Genomic DNA, 14,077 nt, shown 5'->3' on the forward strand with positions numbered 1-14,077 from the left:
ATGCAAAGGCTCATTGTACCTTCTCTAAAGCCCCCGCCAGGAGCATTTCCTCACAAAGACAAGCAGAGGCTGACCCAATAATGTGTCTGGGTTTCTCTTGTCAGGGCCGCTAACATCTGAAAGCCTTTGTTAGACTGTTTTAATCCAACGCATATTTACCCATATTTTTTATTCGTTAATTTCTTCAACCTTTCTTTTGACTCAGTAGAGGTAGAGACCTCATCTACAATACAGCTGAGTACACAATACATTCAGAAAACGCAAATAAAATGAAAAGTTAGCAAAAGCAAGAGCCAGCGTCAAAGCCTTAGGAATGAATACAGTATTTTTAATTTAGAGAAAATTAAAACAAATGAATCGAATAAAACAAAAACAGCTGGAGGTAAAATAATGGGAAATTAAAAAACTGAAATTGCCCTGAGAGGATAAAAATGAATCGAGCTCTAGAAGATTCTGGATTGCCATGATAAAAAAAAAAGTTGGCAGCTGCAGTGTGACGATGATGGTCAGATAGTGATAGATTTAAAACAGAAGAAAGACCAGAAGGGGAGAATGAGCCTGTAGAGGAGAATAACTTAACTTAAATTAACAGCTGCAAGTGTTGATTAACAGTTGCTAGTGCCCCCCCCCCCCCCCCCCCCTCTCCAGGTTGAGATATGCATCCCTCTCTCCCCTCTCTTGCAGGATTCAGCCTCCAGCTCCTCCTCTGATGCATCGTTCGCATCAGTACTTTGGAGCACTTGTCCGCGCGCTGCTGCACCTCCTCCTCTTCCTCCCAACAGCGCATTCACGGACTCTACTTTGCCAGGTGATGACGGACACGCGCTCCGGAGTGAGAATGGTGTGTTCTTAAACAACGGGAAATAACGTATGATGGAGACGCGCCTCGGTCACTGGCTTTTCATCCTTTTCTACGAGTGGATATGGCTCTTCACCCTAACTTCCATCCTGGGCGGAACAAAAGCGGAGGTGAGGTGCATTCCCTCGTGTCAGCTGCCGCTCGTCGCTGCGTTTCCCCGGGAACTCTCGGCGCTGGATTTGGAACATTTTGGCGAGGCACCGGCGGAGGAAGTCGCTGGAATTTACGCGCGGTCCCCTGGCGCCAGAGCCACCGCCGCCGGGGATGAAAAGCACAACGTTGCGGGATTAACCACGAGCGGAGAAAGTTCCAAAGTAGAGGCACAGTCCTGGGGAAATAAAACAAGTTGCACCCAGACGGACGCGTCGTGCGTGCAACAAAAACTTTCCCCCGCGGAAGTGTTTATTGTTCCCTTTCCTGATAACCCGACCGAAAAGAACACCGGTGATGCGCAAAGCGTGACTGGAGAGGATGAGGAGCAGGTTGATGCGACGGTGGAGGAGGATGTGGCCGGTTGGAGACGGACGCGAAGGAGCGCAGCAGAGACCTGGTCCGGCTTCAGACCCCAGGGCGAGGACGAGGGTTCGTTTTCGGACCAGGAGGAGTTCCAGCTGACAAGTTCCACCTTTGCACTGAGCGGGGACACGGCTCACAACCAGGCGATGGTGCACTGGTCCGGACAAAACAGCAGCGTAAGTTTTTGAGATGTGCGCCAGGTTTTACGCACGAAGCTGGTTTGACGCAGTGTGGTTATAGGGTTCGCTCACATGTCTTTGGGCGGTTGTTTTTAGGGAAATTTAAGCTTAGGGTTTTGACTGTGAAACACACACACTTACACACACACTTTACCCAAAGCCCTTTATGATTTAATGATTTGTAATGGGGAATTGATTTGTCCCCTTGAGGACCGTAAAGACACATGTAGGTTCCCACAATGTTACGCTCACATAAGCTTGAGTCGTGAATGTGAATAACCCCCCCCCCACACACACACACACACACAAAACCCTGTAAGACTGTAAACAGACAGATGTAAGTCCCCACGAAACACTAACTCACAAACACACAAACACACACACACACACACACACACACACACACACACAAACATGTTAACCAAAACTTATTTTGAGGACTTCTTCTTGGTCCCCATAAAGATTATTAAGATATGTAAGTCTCCACAATACTCCCCCCCCCCCACACACACACCATCTTTGCTAAATTCACTGATGTGGCAGGCTGCCATTAGTTTAAAGGGAATAAGTCCAAGTGATATAAATGTAAAGTTCTGTGCATAGAGTTTAAAGGGAGTTCTGTCTTCTCATTCCTCCGTCACTCTCTCTTCCACTCGCATCACTTGCTCATATGCACTCACTGAAAGGCACATTGTGCATTGGCACTTGGCTATAGGCATACATCAGTTAATAAATTAGATCAATAAAAGCCACTGATTTCCCTGCCGGAGCTTTACGACTTTGCTCCAAATATGAATGACGCTATAAAGGTTTGGTATAGGCTGCAGCTCAGTGACGCACTAAGATCTCAGATGTGAAAGTTAAGCAGACGTTATATGTACGGGATCATCCAGCAGGTGGAAAAATAAAAATATAATAAAATACTGAATACTGTGTATGCACAGAGGGAGAATAACTTCCCACTGACGAGGTTAAATCCAACCGAAATATCTTTTCTTAAAGCTGTTGCATAAAAAAGCCTAACCCAGCTCGTCCGCCTTGTATCCAGGGGATTGGCGGTCCACAGTTGGAGGACATCAAAAATGAAAACGTCCCATGTCTTTGGTTTTGAACTCACAACAACCCACACTGGAGGATGTGAGTGAACGTGAAGGCACTTAAAACAACAGGGAGTCTGCCATGCAGGCTCATCCATTAAGTGCTCTATGTACAAGCAATGGGACTTTAAAATCAATCCGAAAAGATACTTGGAACTATGTCGACTTTGAACTGAAAACCACACTTACACGCTCCTTTGTTTTTATTGTGGTGGTCAGGAGTCAAGCAGCAGAATTTATATTTTTTGTAGTCCCCAAACAGACATTTCACTGAGACCAATGAAACGTGTCGTTGTGTGTCCTACTTGAGATGTAAGCATGAATTATTTTGGCTGCTGGTTGAAATTTGCTCCCTGGCAGCGCTGGTCGTCTTGAGCTTGATCTCAGGAGCCACAGATCTGCTTGCACAGCGAATCTTTTTGTCCTTGTGGCCGAGCAGTAGTATTTCGTCTTTTAGGGCTGCAACAAACCGTTACTTCCATTATTGATTCATCTGCTGATTGTTTTGCTTTTTGTTTGGGTGTATAAGTGAATTGAAATCAGACCATTTCACTGTCACATGTTCTGTATTCAATCTGTGCACAAAGATAAGTCGTGGGGTTATGACGCAGTTGAATGCTGGGACTGTTTATTGGCTTTCTTACCGGTTCCCCCCCCCGTTTCATTATGCTAAGCTTTAGCGTAATATTCTGCATATACTCACTCGTGAAAGGGTATCCATCTTCTATTCATTCAGCTATAAAGTGACCGAGCAAAATGTTCCCACAAAGTTCTACTTCTTCACACTGTACAACAATGGCGGTGCCGCCATCTTTCACCTTTGACTTCATTTGGAACCAGAGTGTGCGCAGTAGTGATTGTGGAGTGCAGAGCTGTGTCATCAGCATCCCACTGATTCATGTTCTTGACCAATTGTGAGTCACTCTCAGCTGTCAATCATCATGTTCCACTGGACAAAAATAAATACTGGACATACACCAGTGTGAATAGAATGACCTAAAAGGACTCATCCTCTTTGGGTTAAATTGATCTACAATGCACATGTTTCTGTTGTACAGGTTTATGAGCTATACTGCAGCCAGCTACCAGGGGGCGATCAAAATGATTTGGTTTCACTTTTGGGGAGCTGACATGTCATCCATCTCTTTATGCAGTCAATTATTTAGGGGCTCTCCGCAATCAGAGTTATCATCCATCTGTGGTAAATTAAACTTTTCATATGTGTTTACTTCAACATGATTGGATCAAAGTCGCCATGTGACACATGAAGTTGCAGGACAATAGAACTGGTTAATGTATGATATAAAGTACACAATTTGCCTTGACTTTAGATGGAATCATAATAATATAATTTTAGGGTTGTATCATGGTTTCTGGCTTTATTTCAGAATCGTAGGACTCCTGTCATAAACTGTAAGATTGGTAGTATCCCGTGGTATGTGTGTAAGGATCGGTGAGTCATACAGCACTAATACAAGTTGTGTTTCTAATCAGTAACCGTCAGCATTGTAAACCTGAGGTTCAGATATTTGTCTTAGATTCAAGTTCATTTCTACCAGAATGATGGCAGCGTCTCATCCCGCCCACACATGTCGCGTTTGTTCCCACTTCTGCGCCATGCCACACCCTCTGTCACAGTGTAGGTGCAGGCAGACTCTAAAGGTTGAACACAACCAGCCCTCAGTAGGCGGCCCTGTCACACAGCCTGAGATATTTTTGTAAAGTAGATTAATTGGTCTACAGCTCTGAAGAGAGAAGAAAAGGTTTGAGGGCTGGTGAATTCTTGCATTGTTCACGTATACGTCACATCTCCCCTGGGTTGTTACTGTGACTCAGTTTGTGGGGGAAAGTGCTGCTCCGGCTTAACACTTCAGACGGTCATCCTCACGCGTTGACTTTGACACAAATGCAATCAAAAGTGCGTGCAGCCTCCCTGCAATGTGTTTGCTGCAGTTTCTGAAGCCCGACAGTTGCTTTAAAGTATCACACCTGCAGGTTTATTATACACACAGCCTTTGAAACACACTCATTAAGGCTGACATTGGCTTGTCTAAATATTTAGTCCAGTTTCAGATTTAATTTAATCTCTAGCTTGCAGCTGAAATCCAGTTGGTGGATTTTTATACTTCTTTATTAATTTATTTGTCATTTGTCTAATTATCAAAGTTTGAAAACTAGTCAGCGTTTCAATCAACACAAAAACAAAGGGGAAATGCAAGAGAGCACTCAGACCATGTGCTGCTTCCACTCTCGTTCATGGGGTTATTATCTAGTGAGCTCTCACTGGATGTGAACAATTTAAATGCAGCACTAAGCAGACATGCTTCAAAGATTTCACAGCAATGAAAGAATTTTCAACAAAGCAATATATCATTTCCTTTTTAGAATTCCTCTTTTAAGCTATTTTTACTAATGTAAAATGGACAAAACTCGCTACGTTACGATAAGAGATAAGAGCATGATCACAGCTCAAACCAAGTTGTAATAAGAAGCATTTTGGATTTAAACAACAACGATGGCAAAATTAGTTAAAGATGATAACGTCTACATTTTTTCTCAATGTATTACATTTTAATTTATCTTGTTTATTGTGTTAACTCATGCTAAACAATTATTATCTGCCTTTCTGCTTTGCCAAAGTTTGTTGTCTGAAACCAGACAACAGCATCATCAACAGAGAGATAGTTGGAAGTTAACTTCACTTCTATTAAATGAGTGTCCACTCGTCTCTACAGTGACGTAAATACATTTCAAATTAATAGAAAAATGTTAATTCTATGACATTATTATGGTATTCAACGACACGGGTTTCATTTAAATCAATTTTAATGAATGACTTGTTTTAATTAACTTGAACTTTGTCTTTTGAAGAGATGACTTCCATGTTCTCGAAGGGGTTTCATTCAGGTGCTCTAGATTCCTCTCACAGTCCAAAGACATGCAGGTGAAGAAGTCAGGATTGCCAGTGGGTGTGAATGTGTTTGTCATTCTGCGTTAGCGCTGCGAGACTGTCAGACGGTCCTGCCCAGGTGCATGCTGGGAGAGGCTGCAGCCCTCTTGACCTTGAACACATCTGTCTTGTTTTGTTTCAAGTTGATCCAGCTGTTTTAAAAGCCCCGTGTATAATGTTGATTCATCCATAAATGCCCATAGAATAAACAACATATATAAGCAGCACACTGTTTAGGAGATTTCGAAGGAAGTATATATTTTACAGAAATGATGGTGTTCAGAAGCCTGGAGTTTGAAGTAGTGTTGTGTCTGACTCAGAAAACTGAGGCTGTTCAGTATGAATATCTGACAATTTGTTCCCAATTTTGCGCCACTGACCTTGTGTTACATCCCCTCTATTTTTCATTTGACTATCATTCTGCTTTGGATATCAGGTGGATGGGTCAACAAAACACAGGGCTTGTGTTTATTTCCCTTTTAAATAATTTCCACAACTTCCTATGAGCCGTTTTAAAGGGTTGGAATAAATAACCATTGGTTTAGGTTGGAGGTCTTCCCCGTTGAAGGGTCACCTCAAAGCTTCTCAAGACCCTGTGTTTGGAAACTTAGTTGACTTTCTCCATCTCTGGTTAAGAGCTTCTACTATTGGAAAAACATATTTTCCTGCCTTGAGCAACTTCAAGGAGCAGCTGCTCAATCCTCGATCTTTCAGCCAATGAATATTTATTTTTCTGCTCATGGGCGCTCAAGTCCTTGTTTTGTAGTAGTTTCAGCTCCTCCATCTTCCAGCGGAGGGCCTCCTCCTCTTCACAGACCTGGTGCTTGATAGCTTGGCATGTAGCTAACTGAGACGGAGTAGATTGTCTCATCTGCCTCTGCAAGCTGGAGATGCGCCAGGTATGCTCTCAGTATTCTCCTCCAAATCTTGGTTGCTTCTCCCTGACTGAACAGCAAGTGAAGGCAATTCTCTACAGGTGAAGTTTTTTAATTTCTAGATACCTTAATATGTGTTTATTTGTGTCTTCTCTCCTCTATAAAGTTTTTCTATGAGCTTAGCATGAGCCCTTAACCTGGAGCAGGTCCTACTCCACAGAGTCTGACATTTTACACCGCCATGTATCTATAGTAGCCCAGAATGGACAAACCAAACATCGACTGTATAGAGGGTTCACATTTTTTGCATTACCAACGCACTTGCAAGGGGAGGATGCATTGAAAAATTCCATACATTTTTAATATTTTTATATAGTGTTGTCCCTCAAGGGAAAGAACTGTCCAGTGATACCTGTGATGAAAAGGTGCCGACAACCATCGCAGTAGTGCATGTTGCATTAAAATGCAAAGAGTAAGTACTGTGAGATGTACAAGCTGTCGGTGCATCGTCTGTCCATTCAAAGCATCCATCTCCCCCTACACCACTGCAATAATTCAGTTTTATTCAATTATTCATCTAAACTGTCCTGTGAAAAGAGAATGGCTCCCATAGGTTTTAGTAGATATGCTCGAGAAATCCTCCATTAAAGATAGCACTTCCAAGGACATTTAGGTTCTTCTAATGCAAGTGTCACTTGTCGAAGGGGGAACAGAAGTAGATGATCAGTTAAAGATCAAACAGCATGGAGGTTATTTCAGGAATGGAGGAAAAGATAAATGTAGCCCGTTTCAAGATGTCATGTCCTAGAATTTTTTTGATTCTGCCAATGCTAAGTCATTGTTCCGTGTGGCTTAATGGATGTCAGTGTAAAGTTAGCTTTTAAACTTAGCTACAGCGATTCCGTCACGGTAAGATGGGAGACTTGTTACTTTGAGGTAAGATAATTAAGAATTGTGAGTGACGTGCAAAGATAACGGCTTTCAACAATATCAAATACACTTTAGGAAATAAAAGTAGCCCGGGGAAATTATTCATAATTAGGGTATACAAAAACAGTTACAGTTAAAGTAAGGCTCGAAAATATTCTCCAAAAATAACTTGCCGTGTTTGAAGATCTTGAAAGTTGTGTCTTCTCTCCCTGTGTAACTTGCTGGTTCCTGTTTTGTTATTTGTTTTGCCAGAGACACCGCTGAACAAGAAGTTCTTAATCACAGCGTGAGGAAACAACAGCCACAGCCTGTGTTATTTATTTGTCATTAAATAAATAATTTACCTCTTAATAATGTAAAATTCATATTATTCTGAGTATAACTGACCTTACCGAAAGAACAGTGTTAATGCATCTTACTAAAAAGATGATTAAAGTGAGGCCTGGTGCTGCAGTGGTTCACAACAAATTCAATTCATCAATAATCATCAATGAATGCATCAAAAACAAAAAAACATACCATCCGAATACACCTGAGCCGAGTTCAAAGCTACTTTTACATGAATTTAAATATTACTTTTTATTTTTATTGACTATCTTTGGTTTGTCTCTAACATGTGTTATTTAACACACTCTCGTTATTAGTAGACATATTCTTAAAGTGTCTTTTGTGGTGACACAACTGAAACCTACAGGATACACCCAGAGTAACTAATTAAAAACATTTATCTGGTTTAATACAAAGTGTTCTGTTATTATGCAAATTGATACTGACTACATTAATCCCAATATAAATGTCCTATTGTCCCAGCCTGTAGCCAAAAGAAAATTGGGACCATTACACTAGAAATTGCCTCTTGCCCTATACGGCAGTAATATCCAATTTAGTTGACTGTAAGGTTCTTGTTGGAAGTTATTAAACCTGTTCGGTCCTGGCTCTCCATGTTCTACCTTCTCCTGGGTTTGGGACGGATCAATAGTTTAATTCACAGTAGCTCTTCCAGCCTTTTTTATTATTACATCTTTCCATACCTCCCCCATTTTGATTCTGCCTCCTCAGCGTATCATCACAAACACCAGTGTTTTGGCGACTGATTCGTGTAGTTCCCTGCATATTGCTGCGCTGACACGCTCAGACAACCCTGCGGCTGCTGCTGCCGGCTTGAAGCTCCCGCTCCCCTCTCTCCTGGGTCGCTGTGATGGACAAGCGGTGGAGGAGGGGTGGGGTGGGGGGGGTACTGCTAATGTTTCAAGGAGTGAAGCTCACACACGCTGCTAAAGAAGCATAAATAAATTCATGAAATACGTGATGATGGGATTTCTTCCGCCGCAAATCCAACCTTAGGCGAGTTAAAGACAAAGAATTTATTTCCCGGACACATTTGTGAATGTGGCATTGCTTACATTGCATGGATACACAGGGGCGGAGGGTTTTTAGAGCTCAGCGTGAGGCTCTGTGCAGAAACTACAGGCAGGCTGAGTTTAGCTCTGCCAAGCCACCAAGCCTTCCTGTGGTGAAGTTCTCCTTGAATGACTTGAAATCCCGCGGTGTATTTTTTTGTGTGTATATGTGTGTGTGTGTATGTGTGTGTGTGTGTGTGTGTGTGTGTGTGTGTGTGTGTGTGTGTGTGTGTGTGTGTGTTACCCTCCTGTGTTTCCTTTCCTCTGCACCAAGCGCTGTCTAATAGAGCAGAAATTCCATAAAACTAAGAGAAAGTTTTCATACAGGAGAAATTTCATTTGGCCGGAACAATGTATAATAAGATCTTTCCTTTTCTTTTTTGTAGTTGACGCGTCTGTGTGTTTGCAGTTCTTTGTGATCACTGGAATGAGATGTGTGGTGTTTTATGCTGGAAAAGCTTTTAGAAAATCCAAAGTTTGATAATCAAAAGAATCTCATGACATCTAACAGTAAAATGATCATAGACTTTCAAATATATTTTTGAGTTCTCTTCTTCTTGGTGTGTGAATGCAACAGAGTGTGTGCTCAGCAGTCCATCTCTGACACAGAAACTCTCTTTTGGCCGTCGCTCGGCCGCCGCCTCATTTAGTGTTTCAGAACACTCTCATTTTACAGTGGCCACCCTACATTACTTGTTCACATGAGTTACACCATCTGGCTGCTGCGAGAAGGAGCCTCCCATACAAAACCATAACTTTGATTCACTCACTGAAGTTTCCTCTTTGGATTTATAGTGATGCATTTTGGCAAAAGAGGAGGTTTCAAACACGGCTGGTGAGATTAATAAGACATATGGATGAGAGAAATTCTTCCCCCGGAATATTTATCATATCAGCTGTTTCCCTTTATTTATGTCACAGGAAGTGTCCTGGGAGCTTTAAGTTCGTCAACACTCGACCAATCTTTCCCTATCTCGCTCGTCGCTTCCAATGTTTTCCGACAGAGAGCTGAAGAGTTAAAAGGCTTTGGAAGTCAAAAACAGATCCGTCCACAGTGGTAAGTTTTGTGGTTGGTTTCTAAAACCTCCCCACTTGCTGTCTAATCTTTCATGCATTGATCATACCCCCTACTCGCGCACTGCCGAAGCTTTCAAGCCCAGCGGGCCGCCGTAGCTCCTAGCTGCTGAACTAGCCCGCGCTTTCATTTGTGGTGAAGAAACAAACGACGTGGGAGCACAGGCCCGAATACGGAGGAATCCGTTTCACTTGACTCACCGACCGGGCTGCTGCTTTCACACAGGGTCATTGTCTCAACATGAGGAGTCCGATAAAGTCAGACACTTGCTGTTTCTGCTCAAGAGCTGCAGCCGGAACATGGAGAATGTGTTTGCCGTCCATTTAGTTTCCTGGTTTGATGCTCGAAGATCGATATAATGTGTCAAGGTAAAAGAATGCTGCATCTATCATTTCAAGCTTTGTTTCTTCAAGAATTTTCTTTCAAACTTAGAACGATGACAGGGATAATGTTTTATTCACGTTCCCCAAAAACTTCAGAGCATTAAATCAGTGCGAGTTCACTCCTCCTCATAGTTACATACCAGGCTTCATCAGTTCACTAATACTTTATATTTGTGTGATATTGTGAAGTCGCTTTATAATTTATGACTGCAGTGACCTGCTATACATCGGAGAGCCAACAGCTCTGACTTCAAACAGCCGAGCTTCAGCACAACATCTGGTCTACTAGGAAACGCTGCCTTTGTTAATGAAGTGATATAAATTGATGTGGCAGACAAAAGCCTCTGTGCGTTATTTGTCTCACTGAGGTATTGGAGCGCATGCGACTCTGTGCCGTCCCGCAGCCCTTTGTTCCAGTGGAGCGAGCTGCTGGGCCATGGACGATGCAATGTAAATAATTCTTCTTTTATTCAAAGTGTAAAAATGCGGCTGGTTAACGTGGTGGTTTTATCAGGGGAGGATTCAAAGCAGCCCTCGAGGTCTTTGAGTTTGATTTCTGAGTTGTTTTCGTTGTACCCTGAAAAGCTGCCACACTGTTAACACCTCTGTGGCAGGTGTTCTCACCCTTCTCCTCCCCAATTAGTTTGTCTGCCACCACTTGCCACTCATATGAATCTCAACATCGCACTCTGGGGTTTATTTTAACAATAATTGCATGTTCTACACAGCGTGGTACCAGTGTACCCGAGGCGTCGCCAAACCACTTCTCAATAGGTGAAAAATTTGCTGCTGTTCCAGGTGCCTGCTTCAAACCAGTTGTAGTAAGTCTCTTTAGTGGCTCTGGGTGTGTTTTGCGTCTAACATGCAATAAATCAATCATCGCCCATTCCCTCTTAAAACCGGATATGCTTTCCCTATTTTGCTACTTATTATTATTATAATCTCAGATTTGCCAAGTAGTAAGGGAGAACACTTCTTGGCCGAGGAAACTTTTTCCTATTTGTGCACGAGCAGACCATGTGTGTGTGTCTGTGTGTGTGTGTGTGTGTGTGTGTGTGTGTGTGTGTGTATGTGTGTGTGGTCAAAAGTGCAATTGCTTTCCGCTTTCTCAAGATAGCAATGCACCAACAGTGAGCCCGACCACATTAAGACCAGCACGCCTGTGGGAGCCCAGTGGGGTGCAAGGGCATGAACTATTTAAATGGATGGGAAAGTGACATCTGTGTGTGTCTGAAACAAGCAAAGACCCCTGCGTCATGATTGAAGTTGCGTCACGATTTGGGGCTCAAGGGGGGGCCCCATATGTGACCTGGCTGTGCAGTCGCCCCCACCCCCCCCTCCCCCCCGAGCCTAAAATCTTGACAATTAAGCCTGCTATGAAAATTTTTCACATGTCACAGAACTGCTTGTGTGTGAAAGCTGTCTCTCATAGAAATTAACGCACGGTGAATTATCACCAAATTCCGCAGACCCCCTCAGCTCGACAAAGAGTTTTGAAGTTCCAGCTCATCGTATTGGTTTTACGGCCCATAACTAATGCTTTGCTTCAGCCTCACCGCTGTAGATGCAGCAGATGCCAGCAGTTTTGTGTGTGTGTGTGTGTGTGAAAGAAGCTCCTCGGTGTGTGTTACCTGCCCAGCACCAGACAGCAGACGGACACAGGTAGTGACTATCTGGAGAACACGATGGAGCGTTCAGCAGATATTTCCCTCAGGGGTTAGTGGAGCCAAAAGGGGAGGGGAGTGTTGAGACCTAGCGAGCCGACTCCGAATGAATGATAATGTTGCTCCACGTCCGCAGGATGTGTAAATTACCAGTGGTTTGCTTAAACACTCGCCATATCATATATTTACTGTATGAAGTGATAATGTGTCAGTGTTGTTTATAGCTCCGTGCACTTCTTCCAATAATTAGCAGTGAAAAATTAGGAAATGTAGATTTAAGGAAAACAAGCTGAGAATAAATTTCCAGCTCTGTTTCTCTGTGGATTTTTTAAAGGGTTAGTTCAACAGAGCAATTCAAAAAAGATCACATTTCTTCAACCATACTCTGGATTATGCACAGATGTTAGTGGTTAGTTTAACAATATGAACATCTTTTTTCACTTTTAAGTGCAGCTTGAATAAAACTGTTCACGCTGTGTGTGTCAGGGCCGTGATCTGCCATCTTGTTCATTTGGAGCCAGTCTGTGCAGTAGCTCGGGATGTAGCCACGGTAGCGAGGTCCCACCAATACATATGATTGACCAATCGTGAGTCAGTCTCAGCTGTCAATCATGACATTTCCCCCTGTTTTTATAGCATCATTTAACTAATTAAAATGTAGCTTTAAATGTATCTGTAAAATGAACACTTGAGCAGAGATCAATGTGATACAGAACCACTTCAAGTGAAAGGGCCACTTTGAGAACAAAATATTTGATGTGTACTTTTGAATTTTCTGTTTGGTCCCTGTCCCCTCCAGGATCATGGAGGAGGCAGGGATTATGGCCTATACTGCAGTCAGCCTCCAGGATCTAGATGCTGCGTGATTCAAGGAAATAGAACACAACAATATCATAATGAGATTTGGCTCAAGATTTTGGATCCAGACAGCGTGAAACTTGGGTTCTCTTCATATTTGTGTAACATGAATGGTTTCTCATTAAAAAAAAATTCTATACTTCGTTGTAGACTTGAGATCATATGTTATCTCAATGATTTGGTTGAACAGAACCTTTAAATGTGTGTTTCATGTTGCTTTGTTGTTGTTGTTTTTTTGTTTGTAAATGCGTCATATTGGTCTTTATTATTAATATTCCAGTCAGTCGCCTCTGTAACAATTGCTTTCATGGAATCGTCCATGTGTTTAATTGCTGTGGCTCAATGTGATGACAGTATTATTGATGAGGCAACTTAATTCCAACAGCTGATAAGGCTGGATCATGGGTGGGGGTGAATTGTAATGCATAGTCTGTCGCTCCTTCCATTTGTTCATCCCTCATGAGCCGAACCCCCCCCCCTTCTCTGCTTCGTTGATACGTCTTCCTCACTCGATCCTCCTCTTCATCCAGCACTGTCGTTTTACACCAGTAATCTCTTCACCTTAAGCCGCTCTAAGTCACCATTAAGCCCCCATTCTCACATACATAATGATCAAACTCATCCCAGTCCATTTACCTCCAAGGTTTAAGATTTACAAAGGATTACAGGTTAAAAAATCAATTTGCTTGCTCTTGGATGTCAAGTAATCCAGTTTGGAGATAAGTTGGTGCTGCCGCGGTCTAATGGGCCCTGCGCTACACGGTAGCTGGCATCAGAAAGTGGAGCCCTCGTTGAAATTCAAAGGGAGATTGTATACTAAAAGATATATGGCATTATTACTTAAGTTATGCTATTATCCTGTGGGCGGTGAAAAGAGGAGCCCTGGGCCTGTGGTTTCAAATCGCAGTTTAATGGCTTGTGTTACACGCTGAACTTCAAACACCTGTTCGGCACAGAAATATCTACAAAGTGAATAATGCATCGCCTGTATTGACGCGTTTACCGCAGAGCTTCACCTTCACTTTCAACATCCCTCACAGACTCTTTTTTCCAGCCGGCAATAAGGCGGATGCAAATCACATCTGACTATAATCCTGGATCCTTACCAAGTAAATGCATAACGTTAATTGCCATACTGAAGGGGGGGGGGGGGGGGGGGTATAATTAGTGCTAATTTTCATACTGCTCCGGGTTGTTTTATTGTGTATGACAGTGTCCGTGAGGGTACGACTTTTGGAAGGTATAAAGGCCATTTTATTGGAAGACCATAAATCTCCGCAACCCAGTCTGG

The 14,077-nt window shown here is 42.8% G+C and overlaps 1 protein-coding gene across 1 annotated transcript in view; it reads left to right on the forward strand.

Moving 5' to 3' along the window:
* Window positions 1-870: 870 nt before the first annotated feature.
* LOC133966742 (VPS10 domain-containing receptor SorCS1-like) overlaps window positions 871-14,077 on the forward strand; it is a 46,466-nt gene continuing 33,259 nt past the window's right edge. The window contains exon 1 of the mRNA XM_062401783.1: window positions 871-1,551. Coding sequence (XP_062257767.1) covers window positions 871-1,551 — 681 coding nt within the window. The remainder of the gene's footprint in view (window positions 1,552-14,077) is intronic.

Source organism: Platichthys flesus, chromosome 12, assembly GCF_949316205.1.
Source record: "Platichthys flesus chromosome 12, fPlaFle2.1, whole genome shotgun sequence".
In the NCBI taxonomy this organism is placed as follows: domain Eukaryota; kingdom Metazoa; phylum Chordata; class Actinopteri; order Pleuronectiformes; family Pleuronectidae; genus Platichthys; species Platichthys flesus.